The 27,179-nt window shown below is 35.7% G+C and overlaps 1 protein-coding gene across 1 annotated transcript in view; it reads right to left on the bottom strand.

The window, feature by feature from the left end:
* Positions 1 to 1,078: 1,078 nt before the first annotated feature.
* The window catches only part of sax (type I BMP receptor saxophone), a 49,118-nt gene continuing 23,017 nt past the window's right edge, over positions 1,079 to 27,179 (bottom strand). The window contains exons 9-14 of the mRNA XM_089648784.1: positions 23,482 to 23,667; positions 22,824 to 22,970; positions 20,735 to 20,922; positions 19,810 to 19,904; positions 14,102 to 14,232; positions 1,079 to 12,909 (exon numbers count right to left, since the gene is read on the bottom strand). Coding sequence (XP_089504910.1) covers positions 12,757 to 12,909; positions 14,102 to 14,232; positions 19,810 to 19,904; positions 20,735 to 20,922; positions 22,824 to 22,970; positions 23,482 to 23,667 — 900 coding nt within the window. The 3' untranslated portion in view covers positions 1,079 to 12,756. The remainder of the gene's footprint in view (positions 12,910 to 14,101; positions 14,233 to 19,809; positions 19,905 to 20,734; positions 20,923 to 22,823; positions 22,971 to 23,481; positions 23,668 to 27,179) is intronic.

The raw sequence follows: 27,179 nt of genomic DNA on the forward strand, positions 1-27,179 counted from the left end.
CTGCCAATCGAATAAGATTTATTTGAGTAAGCTGCAAACGTTTTTTATGATGCAAAATCCCATGAAAAGAAAGTATGTTTTGGTGTGCCTATCATCCACGGTATTCAACGGCTACAAATTTTTCATATTGGATAGGCTCTTTCGGCACTAATGTTAAGCTGATTAGCCATGTCCATGCCCACCCTGGCCATGTCTTTCTCTACTGAATATGGGGCTGGTTCCACAAGTGTCTTGGCTCAAGGAACTGATAGATAGGTTTATATTTATTTGAGAAACTCCTCTCCGCACTTGCCATTGATATTGGTAAAGTCACGGTAAAGGATACAAAGAGCCACGAGTTTATTAATTTAGGATTAGGCAGTAGGCACCGTGTTTTACAAATGTAGGTAAGTACTGGTCTTGTTTGAGTCTTACAATTATTAGCAGTTAAAATCTGAACCATATACAGGGTGTATCGGCACGTACCCGACAAACTTTAACCAGCTATTCCTTAGCATATTTGGAGTAAAAAATGTTATGGGCACTTTGCTGTCCGGTAACATTTTTTTTCAATTAAAAACGATACAAAAATCCACACTCCGTCACTGGCATTGTTTCTCGTGTTCAACAGCTGTTATTAGCAAGTGTGTCAAAAAGCGTGTTCGCTCTTTCATACACACTAAATAATAATAGCTAAAAATGAGACGAATGGTGCCATGCCATTTCGTTGTGATCGTAAAAGCGCGCTAATGTAGGTACGTACGTATATTATTCAACGAAACTCGAATAAAATATTGCCAGACGGGTTTTCAAACTTTGACAAAGGATAAAACAGTGGTGACATGTGGTGAAAATATGAATAGTAAATTTTTTATTAAAAAAAAATGTTACCGGACAGCAAAGTGCACATTACATTTTTTACTCCAAATGTGCTAAGGAAAAGCTGGTTAAAGTTTGTCGGGTACGTGCCGATACACCCTGTATAGAAAAGAAAAAAAAAATCTAATTTTATTCCGACTTCATTGGGCTGGGAGAAGCTAATAAAAAAATAAATAAAAACATTATAATTAATTGAACATTTCTTTATTTTCATGTATAAACTAATTTGTTATTTCATATCAAATACATTATGAGTAAAACAAAAATGGGCACTTTACGCTAATAGAACCATTAGATACATATCCCTATAGACTAATTCTACTTACATACAAGTTAAATAAACACTTCTTTTTTAATACATACGATAAGTTATTACATATTATTAATATTTATTTTTGTACAACAGTAGCTCAATTCTGTGTTACCCGACAAACTATAACATTAGAAATGCGTAAATAATGGCAAATTATAACAAAATCATATTTATAATTCAAAAATCATTACTCTGAATGCAACATGGCTAAATAATATTACATTTCTACAGTTTTGTTATAATTAATTAATTATCTTTCATTCCAATACTCTTAGATGTTTTGTTAAAATGACGTGGTGTTGTCTAAATGCATTTGATCATGAATAATTCATATGTATCTAATTCGTCACTTTATAAATTACAAAATAACTTTGTTTTGTTCACTTCATTAAAAAAATATAAAAATATATTTACAAAGTCATTGTATATATATATATTAATGCCATTCAGTGGCAGTTTGTGGGATCTTATTGGGAGTTCAATAGGATATTTAAAAATTATAAAAAAAATTCTCGTCTTATTTGTAAAATACTAATATTCATGTTAAAAACAACAGTTGAAGTGAAACCCGGTTGGCAATAGTATAAAAATAAAAGTGATGTAAAACAAAGTAATTGTTTTATTTAAAAAAAAAAACAACAACAACAAATTACACATTGGAATGTGTGATGGATCTCAAGAGGACTAAATATTTAGAATTTGAGAAAAATTAAATGAATTACATAACTTAACCTTTAATTGCTGACGTGGACGTCTTTCAGGCAGCAAACATACATTTAATCCTATATTTACCTCTTCTTCTGTCCTACCATTCCATCCCTCCAAGTACCTTCCTAGAATCTCTTGCTATACAGATCAGTGTGTATTTGTCGGCACAGTAATAGTGTTAACAAATCGACCCGTTTGGTAGGCAGATGGTAAGTAATAACGTAAGTATTTTATTGCCGTCTCTGAAGCAGGTTGCCATAACGAACCTGCTGTGACTGACAAGAAGAATTGTTCGGTATGTCTATATCAACTCAAAAGACGCACGCGCATTGCATGTTGGTCATGTAAGAAGCCCATATGATTGCAGCAATATGACATGTCACCGTTATGTGCTAAAATTCACCTAATTGGAAGCATGCACGATTTTTTTTGGTTAGATTTATGGACCTAGTTGGTGTTAAGTTTTATTCACTATTTATTTGCACATGCAAAAAATGAAGAAATCTTTACTAATAAATTTAAAAAAAACTTGTTAAATTTCATTATTTTTGTCGCATAAATTAATTTTTTTTAATCTGAATTTTAAAAAACACATCCCTCAGGCGGGTCCTCAGTAACAGGGTTCCTACCAACCCACGTCAACAGTTAAAGGTTAAGAACAAGCGGTAAATTGTATAGTTGAAATTCATGATATTGTGTACAATGAGAATGATAAATGTAGTATTTACAAAATATTGTCAAACATGTTATTTATAACACTATTATTATTAAATATATGATATTATTACAGACAGCTAACTTAATGATAAATACAATAGGTTAGTCAATATTCAATGATAACAATAAAGATTGATAAATTGCCTTATTCTACTTGTAACAATAATGACTCGGTGATAAAACATAGAAAATCAGATATATTCATTTATTTCAAACTTTATTTTTATTTAAAAAAATTTACCTTCGGTTTACCAATATGGAAAACTTTCTTCCGATCCCAAGATGACACATTAGCGTTTCCAAAATATATAAGGTTTTTCTAAAAATATATTACAAACCAAAATTGGAAAGCGAAAGACACGGCTTTTGTCGTACTTACGATTTGGTGGTTTTAGTACTAACCTGTTATGCATCGCTTGAGGTCGACTATCTCTAACCAAATTGGCAAAATGACACGGCAAACAGTATTAAAAACAATGAATTTCATGGTCTAGATGCATTATAATGTCATTGATATTTAGAAAACATATTGAACAGTGAAAATAGGACTGGAAATGTTTCTTCGTCGTCAAAAATGTTACAAATAAGAATAAGAAAGAGAAAAGGACACAAATATATGTTTGATAATTCACAAGGACAGATAATAGAATAATAATATGTATGTTTACATCCGATGGATGGCTTGATATGTAGAAAATAAATACCAATAAAATATTATTTAATCCCGTAAGCTGCTCAATTAATTCCAAACTAGATTATTTTTTTGAACATGATTAAAAAAAAAGTGATTTTTATCTACTTTTTGTTGAAGAAAACTCTTAAAAGTCATCATTTCAATAAATACTAATATTGTTGACAAGCCAAAATATTGTATCTCCATAAATCTATACAGGGTGTATCGGCACGTACCCGACAAACTTTAACCAGCTATTCCTTAGCATATTTGGAGTAAAAAATCTTATGTGCACTTTGCTGTCCGGTAACGTTTTTTTTTAATAAAAAAATTATTATTCATATATTCACCACATGTCACCACTGTTATATCCTTTGTCAAAGTTTGAAAACCCATCTGGCCATATTTTATTCGAATTCCGTTGAATAATGCACGTGTGTACCTCGCATATATATTGGCGCACTTTTACAATCACAACGAAATGGCACGGCACCATTCGTCTCATTTTTAACTATTATTATTTAGTGTGTGCGAAAGAGCGAAGACGCTTTTCGACATACTTGCTTATTACAGCTGTTTAACCCTTGAGACGTTGTTGATTTACACGGATCGAACCTTCTACAAGCTTCCATTTTTTCAAAGACAATAACAAGCACTATTTCATTCTCTTTCTGACATATAGAAATAATTAATTTTTAGATGAGAGGAAAAGAGATATATGCATTAATAATGTGTGGTCGTTCTGGGACAAATATGGTCTTAGGAGAGTATAATGCGCGCACGGCATTTGGGACTGTTTGGGTCTTAGAAGGTCCCAAGGGTTAACACGAAAAACAATACCAATGACAGTGATGTAGTGTGGAAATTTTTATTTTTTTTGTTTTCAATTGAAAAAAAAATGCTACCGTACAGCAAAATGCCCATAACATGTTTAACTCCAAATGTGCTAAGGAATAGCTGGTTAAAGTTTGTCGGGTTAGTGCCGATACACCCTGCATAAGTTTGACGGCCGGCATAGTCCAGTGGTAACGCATTGGACTGCCATTCCGAAGGTCGCGGGTTCGAACCCGGCGTGCGCAAATAAATTTTATTTGATTAATTTGTGTTATTTCACAATTAATTAATTAAAATAATATATAGTATATTTGCGGCACGTTCCAGAGTGGAAGATACTACCAGTATCGCCCTGGTGTAAGACCACCATTCAGAATTGAAACGTTGCTCCAAATGGCTTTAGCCGTGTTTAGTGACTAGATCTGAATAGCCAGGTACTTCCCCACCTTCCTTTTTCCCTTCCCCACTTACCTTCAGCCTCACAACATCCCCCAATTGGGGATGCCATAGTCTCACTGGCTCCAGACGGGAGCAGTTGGGACTCTTGTGAGGTATTCACTATAAAAAAAAAAAAAAGTCATCATTTCGATAAATACTCATATTGGTGACTTAAAGCCAAAATGTTGTATCTCCACAAATCTAGATAAGTCATCATTTCAATAAATACTCATATTGAATACTTAAAGCCAAAATGTTGTATGTCCATAAATCTAGATAAACGAAGCAAAAAATTTGAAACTTTAAGAAAATTTGATTTTAACGCTTCTGAAATATGTACGTTAATTATCTTCGGAATGGTGTGAGTTAGAGATGCAATAATATTTTTATGTAACGTTTGTTCTCCTCTGAGTAGAGTTGAGTTCATAAGTCTTCTTCACCAAAAATGTAGATACAATATGGTAACTTTAAGCGATCGCTTGTTTTTACACAATAAATGAAAAAAATTAAAAGCAGCTCAGGGTTTAAGAAAGCATTAGAAAATGGTATAAGTTAAATATTTGCTTTAAATACTGTATATTCAAGGCGACTGGCATTGATGGTGATTTTTAATGTGATACCGCTCAAGAATTTCAACAGCACAGAGCCAATGGGATTATGGCATCAATTTGGGATGTGTTATATGGCTGAAAGAAGTCAAGGAGGGGAGTACCTAGCTAATCAGATCTGGTCACTAATAGCTGAAGTCATATCAAGCAACCTTTCGATTCTGAATGGTGAGCCCTCACCACGGCGTTACTTTCAGTATCTAATTATTATGTTAAGTTATTTCCCATCACGTACCAGACGCCTTGTAAATCGGTCTATGCAGGGTGTATCGGCACGTACTAGACAAACTTTAACCAGCTATTCCTTAGCACATTTGGAGTAAAAAATGTTATGGGCACTTTGCTGACCGGTAACATTTTTTTTCAATTAAAAACAAAAAAATATTAAAAATCCAAACTCCATCACTGACATTGGCATTGTTTCTCGTGTTCAACAGCTGTTATTAGCAAGTGTATCAAAAAGCGTCCTCGCTCTTTCATACACACTAAATAATGATTGTTAAAAATGAGACGAATGGTGCCGTGCCATTTCGTTGTGATTGTAAAAGCGCGCCAATGTAGGTACGTGCGTACATTATTCAACAAAACTCAAATAAAATATTGCCAGATGGGTTTTCAAACTTTGACAAAGGATCAAACATTGGTGACATGTAGTGAAAATATGAATAGTAAATTTTTTATTAAAAAAAAATGTTACCGGACAGCAAAGTGCCAATAACATTTTTTTACTCCAAATGTGCTAAGGAATGGCTGGTTAAAGTTTGTCGGGTACATGCCGATACACCCTGTATAATGTTAAATGTAGTTTTTCATACAAGAGTTGAACTGAACAATAAATAATATAATGTACACGTTTTACGAAGTTGTTTAAAAATTCTACATTTTTTTATGACCACTTTTCGTGTAAATTACGATTTTTTAAATTGTAATTGCAGCAAAGTTGAAAAATAGACTTTCTCACAATGTATCCATTATAATATTATAGATTTTATATTAATTTAATTTGTAAGACGATATTACACACTTCAAAGAACGTGAAATTAAGTGGGAGTAATATTAAATAAACCAATCAATTGAGCGTACATAAATTGGAGACTGAGAATATTGTCCTTACAATGCCGGCCTTTTCAACGCAGAATGTTCCACATGCGGGCACATTTTGACACAATGTACAATCACCCACAGACATCCAAATTGACAAGACTTGCCCTAGTATGAAATCTGGGTGTCATTTCGACGAGCTGGACGGAACCACGTGACCATATTTTTTGGTTTGAGAATGCCTTGAATAAACTACGACATCAGTCGTAGGCTGACCGCCGAAGAATGCACATTGAAATTACCGGAGCATGCACAGAAAAGTAAAGTTCGCTAAAGTTAGGCAACAGTTTGCAGCACAGTCCATTGTGGGACTCTTCTACACAGAATCTGAATGTTCATTTTTAACAGAACCACCGGGCATAGAGATGCTAAAAATAAGTAAGGTGGGTAAATTATAACAAATTCGTAAACGTGTCTAACTAAATAGTGTAACAAAATGTTCAATTTTGGAAACAAGCCTGTACTTTTGATTACCCTAACTAACCATCCCGCAGGGGTAGGCAGAGAGGACGGACCGCCAAACAACTCAGTCTTGGCACACACTCCTTGCGTCATTCACATTCATACATCGTCTCATACATACTCTTCTATTATTCTAACTCTTGACGTGGCCCGACTCAAGTATCTGATTCACTTGAATGCCATTTCCATTCACATGTGCATCATATATTCTCCTTACACTCCTTTCTTCGCTCATTCGCTCTACTTGCTCAAAAAATCTAAGCGTCCCTTTCTTGATCTTACTCATTACGCTTACATCAGCCTTGCACTCTTTGCGGATCTCCACATTTCTCACAGGATCATACATGGTTTTACCACACATACGCCTCAGGGATCTCATTTCTACAGCATTCAGTCTACTTTCATCCTTTCTCTGCAAGTTCATTTTAATTTTGATTACCCAAAGCAATCTTCGTGCCATTGTAAAAAGGACTAATAATTCGTAAGCAGATTTTATTTTTGCAGACTAAATAGTGATACTACAATGTGAGTTGCCCGTATACTGTCAGATTCATTTATAGACAAATTACAGAGAGGAAGACGGTCACATCCCCTCCGCGCTCCGCGCAACTTGATTTGTTCCCCCTTCCCAGATGGGCTAGTCCATTAATTTAGATGTCCCGTGGGAATAGCCATCGATGGATCACATATGCGACAGTCGCGCAGTTTAGGTTAAACAACTCTAGCATCCTTTAAAATAACGATAACATAATATTCTCATTAAATAAATTGCTTACTGAACATGATTGGTGGTGGGCAACAAATCGTCAATATAAATTTTATTTATTTATTGGCGATATCAAAAAAACATCAATGGCAATCAATTAGACCTAGCGCAATATTACAATGATGTACAAATATAGAACTTAACACTAAAATGATTGTTTTAAAATATGTATGTTTCGGTAGATAAATATACTTGAAAAGCGATAATGCCTGTGGGTTATAACAAAATTTATATGCCTGGCCTGTGGGACTATGGCATCCTCAATTGGGGTATTTTATGAGGCAAGGGGAAGGGATTTCTGTATGGTGTTCTTTCTCACTAGGTATCTAAGAATTTACACTAGCGACTGCAAACAGTCAAGCTATAAATTTGTTCAATTTGACATGCAAATGAAATCTAGGTACCTAACTCTTTTTTCAAATAAAATAAAATTTCACTTTTTAAATGTTGCCATAATTTGAAATTTGGTAACAACTGATTTATTTTTTTAAATGTGGCCAGTAAAAAAAAAAAATGCTGAATTGATTTTTTCGTGTTGTTAACCCACAGACTAATAATGATATGAAAACATCAAATTGACAAAATAAAATATTGCCACCGTTTTGTAAACCTATGAAACCTTTGGATAGGCTGACATGTCAATGATAATTTAACATTTTTTGTAATTATTATTTGATAAGAATCTTCTCTGAGATATGTCGTGTCGTAATAAACACCAAATCACAACAATCTGTTTTTTCTTTGTCTATAAAATGATATTTCAATGATAAATGTAATGCATATTTAATACAAATATCTATACAATATTTACAAGGAGGCAATGGTGGGGGCACACATAAAATGAGCAATTTTTTTTACAAATTAGGGAAAAATATATTTTTTTTAATTATTTTTAAGGTGTTGGTAAACCAGCAAGATAAATTGCCGAACAATTGTCTTGCCGGGCAAGGTGTTGGCCATCAATATTGCCGTAACACAAAAAACGATCTCATGAAATAACTCCACCAAACTTGTATAAACTTGGAAGCAAAATCGTGGAACTATTTATTTATTAATTATGTTTGAAATTACAACAGTTTTGGTAGTGGGTAGGTGGCGAACAGATGCTTTTATAATATGCAAAAGAGCGAGAAGAAAATAAGTTTATCCCGGCAATATTGTCGTAATATCGGTAGCTGAGCGAACTCGCCATCAAGACAGGAGAATAAAACGGAAATTCCTTGCCGGCAAGAAAAAACAGACGCCTGGTGTCTTGTCAAAGCGATAGGCCCCCCGACCCGAGATCAAACAAGGGTAATAAGATGAGATGAGAAGAGTAAGAATATTTTTTTTGTACTATTTTAACAATATATATTTTTTAAATATTGGTAGGTTAATAAGTGTCCAGTTGTTGTTTGGATCAAGTTACAAAACATAGCCAAAGCTATTATTTCAAGCAACATTTGAATCCAGAATGAGCGGCAAAATCTGTCCATTGGTGAACTCTGGCATCATGAAATTTGCAACTACTTTCATAATGGGGAATTGAAAAAATGAGCGGCCAAAACAACACATTAAACATTTCAATTTGGAATTTACAGGTAATATAAAAAATATGATAAAACTCAATATTTAAAACTTTTATAAGGGAAAAGATTGTAGAAACTGGCAACACTGGGTAACATAATAATACTACACAAATTGCCGAATTGTGAAAACCTGGGATATATTATTATGCCGTATTGATTAACATAGGTTAAATAAAAACAGTTTTTTTTTTAATGATGCGTACCCCCACCCTTTGGGATAAATATCAGACTTACTTGTATTATATTACATGACTATTTAAACAAGGTGGGCTTTATGAAATTACTTTAAATATTACAATAATATTAACCGTATGTACTTATTCAAAATATTCTACCATAAAACATTTGTTGAATTGAGACAAGATTCATAAAGAAAATCCTTAGTCACAAAATTTGTAAAAAAAAAAAAAAATTACAGATCATTTTACATTGCATTAAAACATACATATCGTCGGCATACAACCATAAATTTATAACTAACAAATCCACTGAACAGCCAATCCCTAGAAGTGTGAATGGGTTCTACCAATTTAAAAAAAACTGATTTAGCAGCCAATTTTAAGACTTTCCGACTCCTAAATTGAGCTCACAACACGCACTTCTATTCATTTATCTCTTCAGTGAATGACAACGACATTAATTTGAATAACCTTTTTCAAAACCATTTTAACATCATTTAGCAATTTTACAAGTGTTACCAACAAAAATTAACATTGAAAATAAAAATGTCTCCATAAATATAAATATTTCTAACACTTTTTAAAAAATACATTTCAATGTGATTATTCAAAATAAATAATTGGTGCATTTTAATTCCGAAAATTCTTCACATAAAATATTTTTTTATAGTTACATACTATTCATGTATTGACATTACTACAGTAAAACCCAATTAAGAAGTTTTGTTTTTTCAATCCGTTGAAGCATTAAATAAATAAAAATGGCCTAATTTATTCCACAGAAGGTTTTTGCACACGTAATGCGCGTTATCACTTCATAGAATTTATGAAATAAATCAGTAAGAACAGACTTTCTATCCCATAGAACGTCCGATAGCAAATGTTAAATCAACTTCAACTTTCGCTCTATTTTATATAGACTCGACCATAGAATAGACCAAGTTTGAATGAAATAGATTAGAGCAAATGTGAATGCACAACAATTTCATTCCATTTTTAAACGGTTCATTCTATGACATAGACGAAACCACCTTTGAAAACCTTATAAGAGGGTTTCACTGTAAATAAATCAAACGACCAATGTGTCGAAAGTCTCACACATACAATCAAACGATGTCCCCGAAGGGAAAGGCAGTTAAATAGGGGGCCACACATAGCAGTCTTGACACTGCCTAGACACTACATTCAACCATTGTTAAAACTTGTTAAAAGATAATAATAAATCCAAAACTTGTTGTTTTCAAGTAAATATACACGGTGTTCAAAAACTCGTAATGCAAGAGGAAAATTGCACGTGGAAAACAAAACGAAAAATGCCAATTTCGAGCTCGAAAACGAAAGCTCGAATCAATAAAGTTATAACACAAAATCAAATCTAACTGTGACGTAGGTCCATCACTTTCCCGCTTGTACCAAGAGCTTCCAGACACTGTGTACACATATTTCCAAAACAAAGATCGAATTTATAAAAACATATTTTGCAGTAACCTTTGAGTCCCGTTGTTTTTAATAAAAAAATTATTCCTTGATAACTCTGTACTCAAAATAAAAATGTTGGTATTGAGTGCGAAATTAATATTACATAGTCAACCAGGCGCATTGATCTATGCATTACGAAAGAGGCATTCAAAATAGGCTATCAATCGTCTGTCTAAAGCAAATCCTGAAATACTTTGGTCACGTTACGTTGCTCTCCAAACCGAGAGCTCGAACCCGGAGAAATTCATGTTCACTGGCAAAGTATTTGGTGGGAGAAGCAGAGGAAAAACACCGACACGTTGAACTGATCCAAGTATCACAGGTGTCCGAGCTTAATTTTCGCGTATTTAAAAAAATTATGTTATCACTGTCGTAATTTATTCTTAGGATCAAAAATTTCTGCAATTTAAAGCAATGTTTCAAAGTTTTTTTTATCTAGAAAAGTAATAAAATCATTATACATAATAATATATCTATTATATTATTCTAATAACAAAATAATATCCTTTTGTCACTTATTTGAGAATACTTTCTGTAATAATTACAATTATCTTAAAATAATTAAGTTTTCAACCACTATCCATCAACTTCCAGCAGTTCCCTAAAGACATAACCTCCAAAAATCGTAAATCCAAAAAACAAGATAACCTCAAATATTTTTAAAATCATAAAAAGACCTATCTTATAGATTTAGGTTCGATTGTTTCAATCTCTCGTCATATTTGATGACCGTCAAATCAACAAACAGCGCAATTTTTTTAAAACTTTTAATAATCCACGTTAAACGTCGATTTTGGGTCCATTTCAGATTTCTATCAAATTGTGATCAGCTATCAAGCACAACAACATGACAGTCATGAAAACAATTGGTTCAAAAGCTGAAACTGACCTAGAATAAGCGTTTAACGGGAACTTTTAAAATGTAAAAAAAAATAAAAAATGGTGCTGATTTGCCATTCAATGACAATGTTAAATTTGATTTTCTGTCCGAACACCCCACTCCACAAAATGTACAAAATAATTTTTTCATAGGTTATAAAATGAGTTTTGGATTTATTGCCTTCGTACGAACCGTCCGGAATTCTGCCTAACGTATAACACCATCGTAACACATTTACCGTTAGAAAAATATAATACTCTTAGCTTATAATATTTTTAATCAATCTCACATGTTTGGAAGACGGCTAGAGAATGACTCGAAGCTGACTTACGTGCACGCCAAAATAACTCTTAATGCATCTGGCATTGGTCACATTCGCTAGCCACATTATCCTTTGACCGTGAAATATGAGTAATTAACATTGCTGTATTTATTTGTTTCCAGAATAAACAAACTTAACACATTGACAGACACTTGCTGGAAATAGAGGTTCGTGATACGAAACATGCTGTCACATGTGTTTTGTGAAGTCGATGAAAATCAGTAATAAAAAATGATCATCTTTGGATGTGACACTATCAAGTATTTGCATTGGGACACAAATAGACAGGTTACATAGTATTGCAATACAAAACTTGACTTCCCAGACTAGTGTGGTATGGCATCCCTGACTGAAAGACGTATATGTACTTTGTGTCATATCTCATCTCCTCTAAAATGATGTCAATAAATGTTGCGTCCGTGAATGTGTTAAAAAAATACTTCAATAATCGGCGATGCACGTTAATATAAAATATTCACAGTCAATGGATTAAAAGATCACAACTGAGAGATTCAACAGGCAATAATATTCCTTAACAACCAGTGCATTAATTACCACTTCAGCATGCAAAATAAATCATTTCGGACAAAATCTAGCCACCTCCTGTCATAAACCTCTTCAAATCCAACTGTTATATATACCTCAAACGTAAATTTAAAAAAACTTTTCACCATCGAATTAAAAATTCACAAAACGAATCAAAAGATCTCGTTTGATTGAACCATTTCGCACTCGACATCATTGTTTGTTTGCACATTTGATTGAGACGAGCAATTACAAATATAATAATTGTCTTTGGAACTAATTCTAGATTAGGTTTGTCTATGAACGGGAGGCCATTGGGTGGGCATCATACGCACACCTCGGCGTCGGAATTGAAATGCACTGAATTGTCGGCTGCCGCCAGTTTCACGAGGGTCTTTCGCACTCGGAGAATGGGCAGGCGAACGGATGGATTCTGGTGCCAACACTCGCGCATCAGCTTGCCCATTCCGGACAGCGTCTGAAAGAAAGAAGAAAAAAAACATTAAAACTGTCTGTACAAGAATACAAGCTCAAATAATAAAATCATGTAGTAATAAAATATTGTAAATAATAATTTAAAAAATGGAAGATTTATCGATAACAGAAAAAGAAGAATTGTTTAAATAATAACAAATGTGGACTCTAAGGACGGGTTGTTTCGGAGAATTTGAACAATTCATCAAATTTCAAAGTTAATTTTCAAGTTCTGTGAAAGATATTTTTAAGTTCTGTTATTATTTCAGTTACATCAAGCAACTAGCCTATAATGATATAATTTGAATAGGACTTTCACAGAACCCGTAAATGAACGTTGAAATTTGATGAATTGTTCAAACAACCCGTCCTAAGGGACGGATTGTTTCGGAGAGTTACTTTTCAAATTCTGTGAAAGATTTTTACAAGTTCTGTTATTATTTCAGTTTTGTACAGCAACTATCCTAGAATGATATAATAACAGAACTTAAATAGGACTTTCACAGAACCCGAACATCAACATCAACAAATTCTCTGAAACAACCCATCCTTATAGTAGATGTATAACAGAAATTCATTAATATTTTTGATACTTTTTAGATTAAAAGGAAGGTTGTTAAAATAAGTTATTCCCAGATGGAGGTAATATTTTGAATATGCTTGGTGAATTAAAAATCTCACCTCAAATGGTATAAAAGCACTAAAGATAATTCCAGAAGTGTGATCTCTAACTGATTTAAAAAAAACAATTCCTTATGTGACGCCTTATCGCCCCTGTCTGTATAGTGTAAAGACAGGGGAACTATATCGCCACCCGATTGGACAGCATTGCGAGGCAGGTTAAGGTAGGGGCTGCAGACACGGATATATTTATTAATGCGTCTTGAAGAGGCCCGGATTATATGGAGGAGCAAAAACTGATTAGGTAGCTCATTCCACATGCGAACCAGCTTATAGAAAAACGAATCGAAGAAACGACCCAATCTCGTTCAACTGTGAACAGGTGTTGCGTTCGAGTCATTGCTGCTAGCTCCCTAGAGCAGGCTTCCCTGAAATCTCTGTAGAACAGATTCAGCATGCGTACATTACATCTGCGCATTGAAGATAGCAATCGATCTGTTAACGATGGATTTTAAAATTAAATAAAAAAATACCATTACTATAAAAGGCAAAATTTTAATGAATATTTGTCTTACCACATCGCTTGACCAGCGATTTGACAAGTTTGGCCGGTTGGCATCAACAGAGACCACTTTCCTCATGTCCTCGAAGGATGGGTCCGACGGGACCACGTCGAAGAACGGCGGCTTGTACTCCTCTGCTATTCCTAGAAGCCATAAAACAACAAATTTAGTTAATTAACCCTCTGACTGATTTGTTCGCTTTTGGGAACAGATCACATACTGTTATGGTGAGAAATATAATCTAAATCAGTTATTCTTAACCGGGGCACCAGTGCCCCTTTGTGGGCGTTTTGAAGGTCTGGCGGGGCGTTTTAAAAATTTTAGCATTTAGGGAGCGCTGCACAAGTTCGGGTGGGCATTGTGTCAATATAGAAAAATAAGGCAAGCTTATTTGTGCAATTGTTGCGTACACTGTACACTTAACCATTGTAAATAATTGTGTACCCGATCGTAAATAAAACATCGCAATCATGTTAGCACGTTGCTTCTGACCGTGGGTTTTGACAATTAGTGTCGCGTCACATGAAAGAGAGAGACAATACTTGCGTGCGAGCATATCTTATTTTTCTACATCGTGCACATTAGTCATCTCTGTCAGTTCGCTGAGTGTTCGCATTTATTCCTTAGCATTAATGTATCCAAGTTATTATGTATTTAATTATTTCAAGATGCCAGTCAAACAGAAAAGGTGCGAACAATATTCTGTTGTCTATTTAAAAATGGATAATTCTACAGTGGTAAAGGGAGCGATTCTTCACAATACGGTTAAGAAACACAGATCTAAATGGTGTTAGAAAGAGAAAACACCATGCTTTATATTCAAATCTAAAAGTTAACCACAGAAACATTCAAATTTTATGAAATTTTGTGAATTTTTCATTTCTTTTGATCAAAAATTGTTCAAAAGCTGAAACATACCTAGAATGGGCGTTTAGCGCCTTTATTTTTTATTTATTTCAATGAAAATGCATTTAATTTAAAGAGTAAATAATAACAGTAAAATTAGTTGTTATATTGCGCTGAAAGGCTTGTCTGTTATTAGTTAGTCGCGAGACTTCGGAACCTCCGGAGAATACGGAAGGCGGCTAGGGGACTTCAGTACGGGCGTTGCGCGTGGCAGACCAAAACTGCCCGCTCCTCGAGCTAGACGTATTGTATCTTCAGTAAAGTTCCACTGTCCAGAAGAACTTACGTGTTTTATTGGAGAATTCCCATCTTCCAAGAGCATCTTAGTATATCACATTAGTTTTTCGATATCTTTAAAAATGATGAAGTTACGAGCTTTCAAAGTGAACCTGGATAAAACGCATACAATCATGTCTTGTGACATCGCATGATACACAATTTATAATTCAAATGGCAGTGCTGCAGCACTGGTGCACCTGTCATTGTTTAAACCATAACATCACACGCTTATCGGCCGGCAGCAAATAATGACATTTTGATGACTTATATCTATGGTATTTTTCAAAAATTCTAAAAGTATGTATATTCTCAGCATGCTCTAATTAACCTTTTGAAGGCGTTAATTTGCTCCGTTTTATCTATACCCGTACGCAGTACATATTTTCAAATACCTATGCACGCAATTAAATGTCAAATTATAGCATTCTGGCATGATTTATTGGACTATATAGACAGAACAGATTATTCTCAATATTATGATTATTACAATATGAAAACAAATCCTCGTGTGTCAACACTCTTAGATGTTTATAAAAACAAAAACATACAATTTCATACAAAGACGTACCGTATCTTTTGAATGTGGTCCCCCCATTCACTCGGCGTGTGTGTACTTAGGTGATAGACACAAGTGGGACACCATGATAAACTAACTAACTAACCATCACGCCGTTTCCCCGCAGGGGTAGGCAGAGAGGATGGACCGCCAAACAACTCGGTCTTGGCACACATTCCTTGCCTCATTCACATTCATACATCGTCTCATACATATTCTTCTATTGTTCTGACTCTTGACATGGCCCGACTCGAGTATCTGATTCACTTGATCGTGCCATGTCTTCTTCGGGCGTCCCCGACTTCTGCTACCATTCGCATTTTTGCATCATATATCCTCCTTACACTCCTTTCTTCGCTCATTTGCTCTGTATGCCCAAACCATCTAAGCGTCCCTTTCTTAATCTTAGTCATTAGTCATTACGCTTACATCAGCCTTGCACTCTCTGCGGATATCCACATTCCTCACACGATCATACATGGTTTTACCACACATACGCCTCAGGGATCTCATTTCAACAGCATTCAATCTACTTTCATCCTTTCTTTGCCAGTTCCATGCCTCACTTCCATACATCAGGGTAGGTACCAGCACTCCATTGTGGACTGCTAACTTCGCTTCTTTGGACAATTTTTTGTTAGCGCCAACTGCGTTCAGTCCTCCATTAATGGAGTTACCTGCATTTACTCTTCTTTCAATATCTCTGTCAGCCTTCCCATCTCTCGTAAACATGCTTCCTAAATATACAAATTCATCCACCTGCTCCAAGTATTCCTCATTCACAGCTATATTGCACACTGTTTTCGTACTTTCTCTTTCAAACACCATTACTTTAGACTTACTTACATTCATCATTAACTCATTCTTCACGCATACTTCGTTCATCCTAGACACGAGAGACTGCAGATCATCCATACTATTAGCAATCAGCACCGCATCATCAGCATACAGCAGGCAACATACTTTCAGATTACTCAAATTCGCGCCCAATCCCACCTCTTTCAATTCTTGCATACAATTATCCATATATAGATTGAATAACCACGGTGACATTACGCAGCCTTGTTTAACACCTTTTGTGATATCAAAACACCCTGTAAAACCACCGTTCACCCTAACACATGCAACGCTTCCCTCATATAGAGACGCAATTGCCTGAGTCAGATTCGCATTCACTCCATACTTGGACAACACCTTCCATAGCTTTTTCCTGTCGACTCGGTCGTATGCTTTTTGTAGATCTACAAAGGCACAGAAAAGTTTCTGGTTTTTTGCCAGAAACTTCTCGGTGAGCATACGCAATGAGAAGATCTGGTCCATACACCCCCTTCCACTCATAAAAGCACCTTGCACATCCCATATTTTATCCTTTGTTTCCTTTCTTACCAGTGGCGGTTTTCTCTAAAGTGCGTTTGTGCGGCGAACCCCCATTAAAAATATGAGAAAATAAAACATCCTTGTTTTATAATAATATAAGCACATTATAGAGCACGCTATTAAAATTTCGCCTTCAAAACCCGCGCCACCGAAAAATACGATGCCTATTCCAAATTTGTGCGAGTTAAAATCCGCGCCAAACTCTCCATACAAAATAATCTTAGCCGGTACAGACCCTATGACGGTGATATATACAAAATTTGGTCTTTCTTTGCAAAAATAAGACAAATTGTGTGCGCCGAACACGCGTTGTGATATCACGTGACCTCCGAACATTGACGAATGTAACTGAAGAAACCCGAGAACTTCGCGGCCGACGTTTAACCTTTGAACCATAGGGATGCAAGTTAAGTGTTATTTTTTTATGTTATATTATGGTATTTAACTTTGTAGTCATTTTTGTACATATTTTTGTTTTCTTGTTTCTGCATTTCTCCAACCGTTTGCTTATGGCATTTGTAAATCTACTACCTATTTTTAAATTTATTTCGTGCCACCTTTATTTGTTTTTTTTGATGTTTTAAAATATCTATTATATATTCTACGAAATTATTCTTCTCTAAAAAACAATAATAATTAGCAACGTACCTACATTGAGTGCTATAAAAACATTAAACAATTTAATTCCTATAAAACTTTTCTCATTATCTAATAATTGTGTCTAGGTAAAGTGATTTAAAAACAATAATATGTAGGTACCCCTCCCACTAACTTTATTTAAGTTGTGTGACTGCTGCCGTATTCGACTATTTGACGTAGGACAACAGTAAGTAAATTTTAATTAGATATGTTTATCTTCTCTTGAATTTCTGAACCCCCTGTTAAAAAGACCACGAACCGCCACTGTTTCTTACCCTTTCAATCAAAATTCTACCATACAGCTTGCCAACTGAACTTAGCAGGCTAATAGCCCTATGATTCCCACATTCCATACGTGACCCTTTACCTTTGTATAATGGCATGATCACTGCCCTTCTCCAATCTAAAGGCGTGTAACCTTCCTTTAAACATTGGTTAAAAAGATTGCACAACCATGTAAGAATTATACGGCTACCTCCTTTAAAATATTCAGCAGCAATATTGTCGAAACCGACAGCCTTACCATTCTTCATACACTTAATTGATCTTTCTATCTCATCCATGCTAATTTCGGTAACATTCAGTCCATCGTCATTCATATCTGATTCGCCGCTAGAATCACTGTCACTCACTTCGCTTTCAAAGACTTCCTCGAAATACTCCATCCATCTCTCTTTTATTTTTTCCTCATTCGTCAACATTTTTCCATCTTTCGATTTTATCACTTTCATGCTTCCGGTTTCAGGGCCACACCGGGACCTTTTGACTTCCTTCCAAAACAACTTAATGTTTTCTTGGAAATGGTTTGTCATTTTCATTCCTTCTTCCTCTTCCAGGCGTTTCTTTCGTTCTTTCACCCCAACTCTTACTTTTTTCTTACATTCCTTATATACTTCTTTCGCTCGATCCTTCTCTTCGCTAGAAGCACTGCCAGCCGCAATCAGACATAACCATGCTTTCTTCTTCTCTGAGACCAGTGCTTTAATCTCATCATCCCACCATGCATCACCTTTCTTCCTACCTTGCGTACTTATTCCACAAACCTCTCTAGCAGATTAACAAAGACTCACTTTTATGTGGTTCCATGTTTCGTCTATGCTTAGACCGTCCATTTTCTTCTCATTCAATCTCATCTCTGCACAATTCACATACTTACTTCTCTCATTATCGTTTTGTAGTTTTTCTATTTTGATTCTTGTTGGAGTTAGTACCGTTTTCACTTTAGAGCGCCAACCGCGAAAGAGGTTTACTCTCGACACCACCAAAAAGTGGTCAGTTTCAACCTCTGCCCCTCTGAAAACTCTCCTGTCCTCGGTAACAGCTCTCAACCTAGAGTCAATTACTACAAAATCGATAATTGACCTCTCATTTCCTCTTTCCCACGTATATTGGTGGATACCTTTATGATCGAAAAAAGTATTGGACACAAACAGGTTCCACTCTAAACATACTTCAAGTATTCTGTTCCCGTTGTCATTCGTTCTTTTTATTTCGTCATTCGTTGTCATGATCACTTATCATTTTTAGTTATGAAAAGTTGTGAATGACATACTAGTACTAACGCCATCCGTTGACAAAAATGTAATCTAAAGGACTAAAAGGCGAGAAGAGGCGCACTTGATTATCGATATTTTTTTATGAAATACAATTTTATTTTTGAGAAATTCTTGTAGATGTCAGTATCGTGATAGTTCTACGAATGTCCAAGTGAGCAAGAAATACATTTATGACGAAAGAGCGCTGGAATATCGGCCGTCAAAGTTTCCGTATCAACTGTTGATACAGCCGCGTGTGAGTATAGATTTTTTGCCGTAACAACAGTTGATACGGCCGAGTGCAAAGAGTTAATATGATACATTTAAATAATAAGTTGTTTCATTGTAGGATACAAGCTCATTGATTAGTCTGATTCACTGATTTCACCATTTAGATGAAAATCCTACTTAATTGGGGATTAACTCACCGTTCCACATGGTTCTTCGGCACACTTCCCACATGACAAGACCCAGAGCGTACACATCACAGCGCTTGAAGGACTCAAAGCACTCCATGTTGATGCTGGAACAGATAAAATGACATAAGTGTAAGAAAAATACACAACCCTACCCCATTAACGGCAGAAGAAGGCAAATACTTCGGGCCATGTCAATAGTCAGAATAACAGAAGGGTATGTATGAATGTGAATGAAGCAACGAGTGGGTGCCACGACTGAGTTACTTGGTGGTCCACCGTCTCCGCCTACCCTTGCGGTGAAACGGCATGATGGTTTTTTATCGGCCAAACAAAAGATTTGAGTGATATATTTTTTTTATTTATTTAACGTCCAAAGGGCTTTTACATGTAGGTGGTACAATTTAGATGACCGACAATTTTTTAACACAAGAAAGAAATAATAAAAATAAAATTACATTAAAAAATACTTGCAAGAAACAAAAAAAAAAAAAAAAACAAGAACATAAATTAACAAATTCAGCAATTTGCCTGGTTTACAAAAATACAACTTCTATTTAGGAATATTTTTGGAATAAATGTTTTACGTGATCCACAAAATTCGCAAAGTTAATAATAAATATATCACATCACCCAAGTATTGGTTTCCCATAGTGTGAAACCGTTGTATTGGGGAGTTCACAATGTAATTGCGCTTATGTGTGCTGCAGTAGAATAGTGTATTTTGTCGTGTTGTTATTGTAGGTATTCGTAAGTTTATGAGATACTCCCAGTAACGCTCTGGTGAAAGACCACCATTCAGAATCGAAACCAGATCTGAATAGCCAGGTACTTCTTTACCATTCTCTTCGCCTAAACCTTCCTATAGCTATATTCCCACTGACACCGGGCAGTTGGAACCCTTCTGCGGTATTCATATAAAAAAGGCAGTACATACCTCTCCTCTAGCAGTTCGGGGCTCATGTAACGCTTTGTGCCCACTCGGGAGTTGGCGGCCACGTCCAGCTTGCCCGTGGCCTGCACATGCGTAACGGCCAGCCCAAAGTCGGCAATCACGCACTCGCCGTTGACTTTCACCAATATGTTCTTGGTCTTTATGTCGCGGTGAGCTATCGCCGGCTTTCCCTGTGAACAAAAAAGAGATGGATGAATCATTCATCATCATCGGAGGTCATACATATCCTCGACTCGTGGCACAGACAGCAGGAAAACCTAGTAAGATGGAAGGATGGTTTTTCCGAACCTTTCCACCTAAAGAGTGGCGTCAGACAGGGAGGATGCATGTCACCGATACTGTTCACTCTGTACATGGACGAACTCACCGAAAGGCTAAACGATGCAGGAGTAGGCTGCCACATCGAAGGACAGTGTCTGAATAACGTCAGTTATGCGGACGATATGGTCCTGATGGCACCATCTATAAGGGGACTGCGCATTCTTCTGAAAATCTGTGAAGAGTATGATGAAGAAACAAATATGTTGTATAACCTCGCTAAAACGGCTCTATTGGTCATAAGACATGGGCAAGGCCCGAAAAATATTCCTCCAGCTACCTTGAACGGTGTTAACTTGAAGGTGACCGAAGGAACTAAATACCTTGGACACATAATCACCAGTAATCTGATAGACGATGATGATATCGATAGACAAAGACGAGCTCTCAGCGTTAAAGCAAACATGCTCAGTAGAAGATTTCGTCTTTGCAGTACCGCAGTAAAAAGGACGCTCTTCCTTTCCTTCTGCGCAACGTTGTACATGTGCGAACTATGGGCAAACTACAAAAAGAGTAGTATAGAAAGACTACGGGTCCAATACAACAACGCCTTCCGCACAATGTTTTGTCTCCCCAGATACTGCAGCGCTTCCCGTATGTTCACGGAGGGGCGAGTTCCCGGATATGCAGCCCTTATTAGATCCAGGGTGGCAGGAATGAGGGAAAGGATAAGAAGCTCTGGAAATATCCTCACTATGGAAGCCCGCCTCACTCCATCCTCCAGCATTGACGCACACTGGAGAAAAATACTAGCCCCTAATATAGTCACGGCTCCCTAAAGGCTTCAACTTTCTATTATTCTATTTATTTTATCATTTTATTCTATTTTATTTTCAATTTATTCTGTTTTTTTTTTCTTTGTTTTTCTGTTCTATCTTTTTGTTTTTGATTATATATTTTTTTGTATCTCTCTATATGGAATGTGTGTGACTGCACTAACCTCCCCACATACCGGAATAAACACTTTATTATTATTATTACTAAAGGCCAGTCGTTTCACAGAACTTGAACAATTCATAAAATTTCAAAGTTAATATTCGAGTTCTGTGAAAGTTCTATTCAAGTTCACCTGGAGTCACACCGTCAAAGTGTTGGGTCCCCGTCCTGATAAGACAAGGGGGCAGAAGATGAGATTATATAATGATTGTAAGAAATTCCAGAACTGGAATGAATGGGAGAGGGCACCCGGAATGAGACAATCCAAAGTACTCATAAATGGACCAGCCCCTAGAGGAGAGGTGATGGCAGAATGGATTTTTTTTCATAACTAAGCGTACAACAGAACATTCATTCCAGTTACAGTACAATTTTACATCATATCAGCATTTTGGTAAGTGACTCTTCAATAATTGTTTTAGGTCATTTAGAGAACAGTCACTTACATACAAATTCTTTGCTAGTTCGTTCAACAGCACCACTCCCCTCGTCATGCTATGCTTTGCCAGGACGTCAGTTTTGCCTTTTGGTACTCTGAATAAGTCATGGTATCGACTTTTAGTTAGGTAACATGTTGGATTTTTGTTCCCGCCAAATGACACCGGAAGTGGTCCCTTTCCAGGATTCGTCCTGAGGAGATTTCTGGCAGAATGCGTTTTTCCTACTAATCTTATTTGTCATCAATGTCCAGTACTCATTTGGTTCATTGATTAGGATATTATACGGTCATCGCTTGGACTACAAGGTGATGTGAAGTGAAAATGAATATGTCCAGTATGTTTGATAGTTTTAAACAGTCGAAGAGTGTGATGCGTACCTGAGTGCCGAAGATCTCCGTGTGAAGGTGCACCAGCCCGTTGGCCGTGGAGAGACAGATGGCCATCATCTGGTGGTGGCTGAGGGTGGTGCGGTTCAGGTGATCGTACAGCGAGCCCAGGGCGTGGTAGTGAGTTATCAGCCACAGCTGGAAACAACATTACATTCATGGTCAGAATCTATACAGTAACTCTCAATCACTACACAATACACACAAGAAATGCCTTCCATGTAGATTTGAAAACCGATGTCACTACCGATTTGGTATCTTTTGGTTCTGCCCATTTAGCACGCGCTCTGTCTCTCTTACAGTGCCTGACATCATTTCGCCATTACATTTGATCGAAATGAAAATTTAATAATGATGATGAAACAAATTTCTGTATTTTAAATTTAAGGCTCCATCGGACAGAAATACGCTCATATCGCATTTCTTGTGTTCCTCTTTATTCTATGTTTAAAAACTGGCAATAGGAGCACTCACTTGTTCAAGAATTTTTTTTGGTTAATAATTGGTTAAATATTAGGACTGGAGTACACGCTACGACTTATCGTATGTTTTATTTTATATATTTAAAAAATTGGAAGTGATTTGTTAATAATTCAGACTATCCTATAATTTTACACAGATAACAATAATTATAGTATTTTGTTTATACCTGGGTGCAGCTGTTTCGGCTGGTCATGTCGCTGCCGATGTATCCAAGGATGGACTCGTGGCGCAGCAGCACGGTGCTGTAGATCTCCGTTTCGCGCCGCCACGACGCTTCATCGCGTGAGAAGAATATCTTCACCGCCACGCTGTCAGCGTGCCACTGCCCGCGCCACACCTCACCGTACCTCCCCTAAACATTTCACAAAATACACTATTAACTAAATAACTTACTAACTAACCATCACGCCGTTTTTTTCCGCGGGGGTAGGCAGAGAGGACGGATCGCCAAACAAATCGGTATTGGCACACACTTCTTGCCTCATTCACATTCATACATACTCTTCTATTATTTTGACTCTTGACATGGCCCGACTCGAGTATCTGATTCACTTGATCGTGCCATGTCTTCCTCGGGCATCCCCGACTTTAAACATACTAATTTCAGTTGTTGGTGCATGGGTTAGTTGATAAGTAATGTGAAAAATTCCTGCGTAATGCTTAAAATTTTTCAAAGTCAATGAACTTTTAATTTAAATTAATTTTTAAAAAATGAATTAAAATTCACTCAGATTCCAGTGAAAAAAATTCAGCATAAATTTCTAAGATATAATAACTATAAACTCGGTCTACCAATGGAAACTATAAATTACAACCACTTGATGAAATAATTAAAATTATTAAAACTCTCAGATAGAAGACTTATTTCCGATTAATTATTAAAATTTTCAATGTAGTTATAGACAGCCCTGATTTATTGAGTCTAATTACCTTCAACATACCAACTAGAACTAATTGATCGAAAATTCTTTTTAATTGCAACAATAATATCAGGACTGAGTCATTTAGATACTCCCTTGTACCTAGATTACATGCAGAAGGCAACACTTTCGCAGAAATTGTAGATCAGGGTGGCCACAAAAAACGGATTTCAAAATTCCCTGATAATTCCAGGTTTTCCAGGGCAGTTTCTATATTTTTCCCTGATATGTTTTATTTGGTATAAAGGACATATCGTTCAAAATTTTATTTTTGAACGATATGTCCTTCACGATTTTCATCTACGCCAGAAAATTAGAACAGATACATAAATAAAAGGAATTCCGTCATCTAAAGCAGGGCTGTCCAAACCACGGCCCGCGGGCCGCATGCGGCCCGCGGTTTAGATTATTGCGGCCCATTGAACCTTTTTTTAACCGACTTCAAAAAAAAGTCCGGTTCGGTTACACCGACTACAAAGAGGTCTGTAGGTGTACCCACTGCATATAATAATACTTTATTAACACGCTTTTATATTAACTTCACTTGTATGTTTGTTTGTTTGCTTGCTTGCTTGCTTGTTTGCTTGCTTGTATGTAACTCTCCTGCTGCCTTCCTCGGCCCTAGTGGTAGCCGTTTCTCAGGCTCCCTCTCCGGAATAAAAGTTACCTGTTAGAACCATAGTCGGTAATAAAGAAACTACCATTAAATAAATATAGTTTAAAGAAACTAAAAAAACACGCTTTTGTAGCATACGAAACTAAAAAGTGAAAAATAAATATAGTTTAAAAAAACTAAAAAACACGCTTTTAAATAATATCGAACTAAAAACTTCAAAATAATTTTTAAAATAAGCTTAAAGCAATAATGAATGAAAAATGATAGTATTATTGTGAAAAAGCGTCGGGCGCACGATATAAGAAAAATATGGCACAAAGCGCCCACGCTTTTTAACAATAATACTATCATTTTTCATTCATTATTGCTTTAAGCTTATTTTAAAAATTATTTTGAAGTTTTTAGTTCGATATTATTTAAAAGCGTGTTTTTTAGTTTTTTTAAACTATATTTATTTTAAATAATATTTGTTTTAACTTAGTTACTTTATTTATTTCTTGTCACATTTTGTATGAAAGCAATTATTATTCAGATTTTAGTTCATTATCTTCTTTGTTCGAAGTTTTAAATACATTAATGAGCAAACTATTTTTCTCGCGACGAAATTCAAACGTTTTGGGTATGTTCGATCACGTCGCTCACATCACTATTGACTCGAGAATTCGGGGAATTCCCCGAACTCAAAATAGGTACCTACCGCGCATCGTTCATTGGGCATTTGTTTGTCACTTGTCATTCAACGCAATGAAAGTTTTGATTGCGCAAGGTTACTATCAGGTTATTAAAGACTTTTACATTATTTTAAAGTTTGGTATTACGTTGTTCGCTTTGTGTTTGAATATATTGAACTTTTCATCATGTCTACAAAGAAGAGGAAGTTAAGTGAAGAAAATCGTACATTCAATGCGAAATGGGAGTTAGACTACTTTATCTCCAACAATAACAATAAAATTCAGTGTTTGATTTGTATGCAAGTTTTATCTGTAAGTAAAGAATATAATGTTAAGCGACACTATACTTCTTTACATGAAGAAAAGTATAAAAAACATGTCGGTGAAGCAAGAAAAGTTATGGTGGCTGAGTACAAAAAAAAACTAATACAGCAAACAAGTATGTTTTCAAAAGTAAGTACTGAGAATGAACAAAGCTTGGCTGCCTCATATGAAGTTTCATTACAATTAGCCAGAGCAAAAAAACCATTTAGTGATGGAGTTTTAATAAAAAAAATGCGCAGTTGAAATGGCTAAACGCTTTATGCAGCCGAAATTAGCGGAAAAGTTTGAATCTGTTGCATTATCTCATCAAACGGTGGCGCGACGAATAGAGGACATGGGTAATTATATTACAAAAAAAATATGTGATTACTTTGTAGATTGCGAATACTATTCAATATGTTTGGATGAAAGTACCGACCAGACCGATGTCAGTCAATTAATAATCTTTATACGTTGCATTTCCAAAGATTTTACAATCACGGAAGAAATGCTGGATTTAATACCATTTCATGGAACAACTAAAGGCAGTGATATATTTGAAGCGGTTAACAAAACTATAGTAGAATATGGAGGATTTCGTAAGTGTTCTTGTATTGTGACCGATGGGGCAAAAGCTATGACCGGGACAGTGACAGGATTCGCGGGACTTCTAACACAAAATGGCATTGATTGCCCGTTGTTGCATTGTATTATACATCAGGAAGCCTTGTGTGGAAAATCTTTGCGTCAAATGAATGCTATGAAAGTTGTTATAAGGATAACCAATTTGATTAGAGGTGGAAACAGGGCATTGACACATAGAAAATTTAGAGACTTTTTAAGTGAAATCGATGCAAACTATGGAGATTTACTATTGCATTCGGAAATCAGATGGCTAAGTGCTGGCCAGTGCTTGCAACGCTTTTTCGCCTTAAGAAAAGAAATACCTTTATTTCTAAAAAATGAGATATCATCTGACACTTCTGAACTACAAGATAAAATGCGAGATCCTCAGTTTCTGGCTGATCTTGCGTTTTTAACTGATATGACGCAACACTTGAATGAATTAAATTTAAAATTGCAAGGTAAAAACCTCAATATAGCCAACATGTACGGAAATGTGAATGGATTCAGAAGTAAACTGAAATTGTTCAAAACGTCTCTACAACAAAATGATTTTTCTTTTTTTTCAAGTTGTAAAGAACATTATTTAGAGATGAAAAATTTTGAAGAATGTAATTTTTTGGACCACCTCAAATACATGGACGAAATAATCGTCGAATTTGAGCGGCGTTTTGCAGATTTAAAAAAAATTGAGAGTGATATAGCTCTCTTTACTCATCCATTAACGATC

The sequence above is a fragment of the Hesperophylax consimilis genome, chromosome 28, assembly GCF_061612785.1.
Source record: "Hesperophylax consimilis isolate HC1 chromosome 28, BYU_Hcon_1.0, whole genome shotgun sequence".
NCBI classification, from domain to species: domain Eukaryota; kingdom Metazoa; phylum Arthropoda; class Insecta; order Trichoptera; family Limnephilidae; genus Hesperophylax; species Hesperophylax consimilis.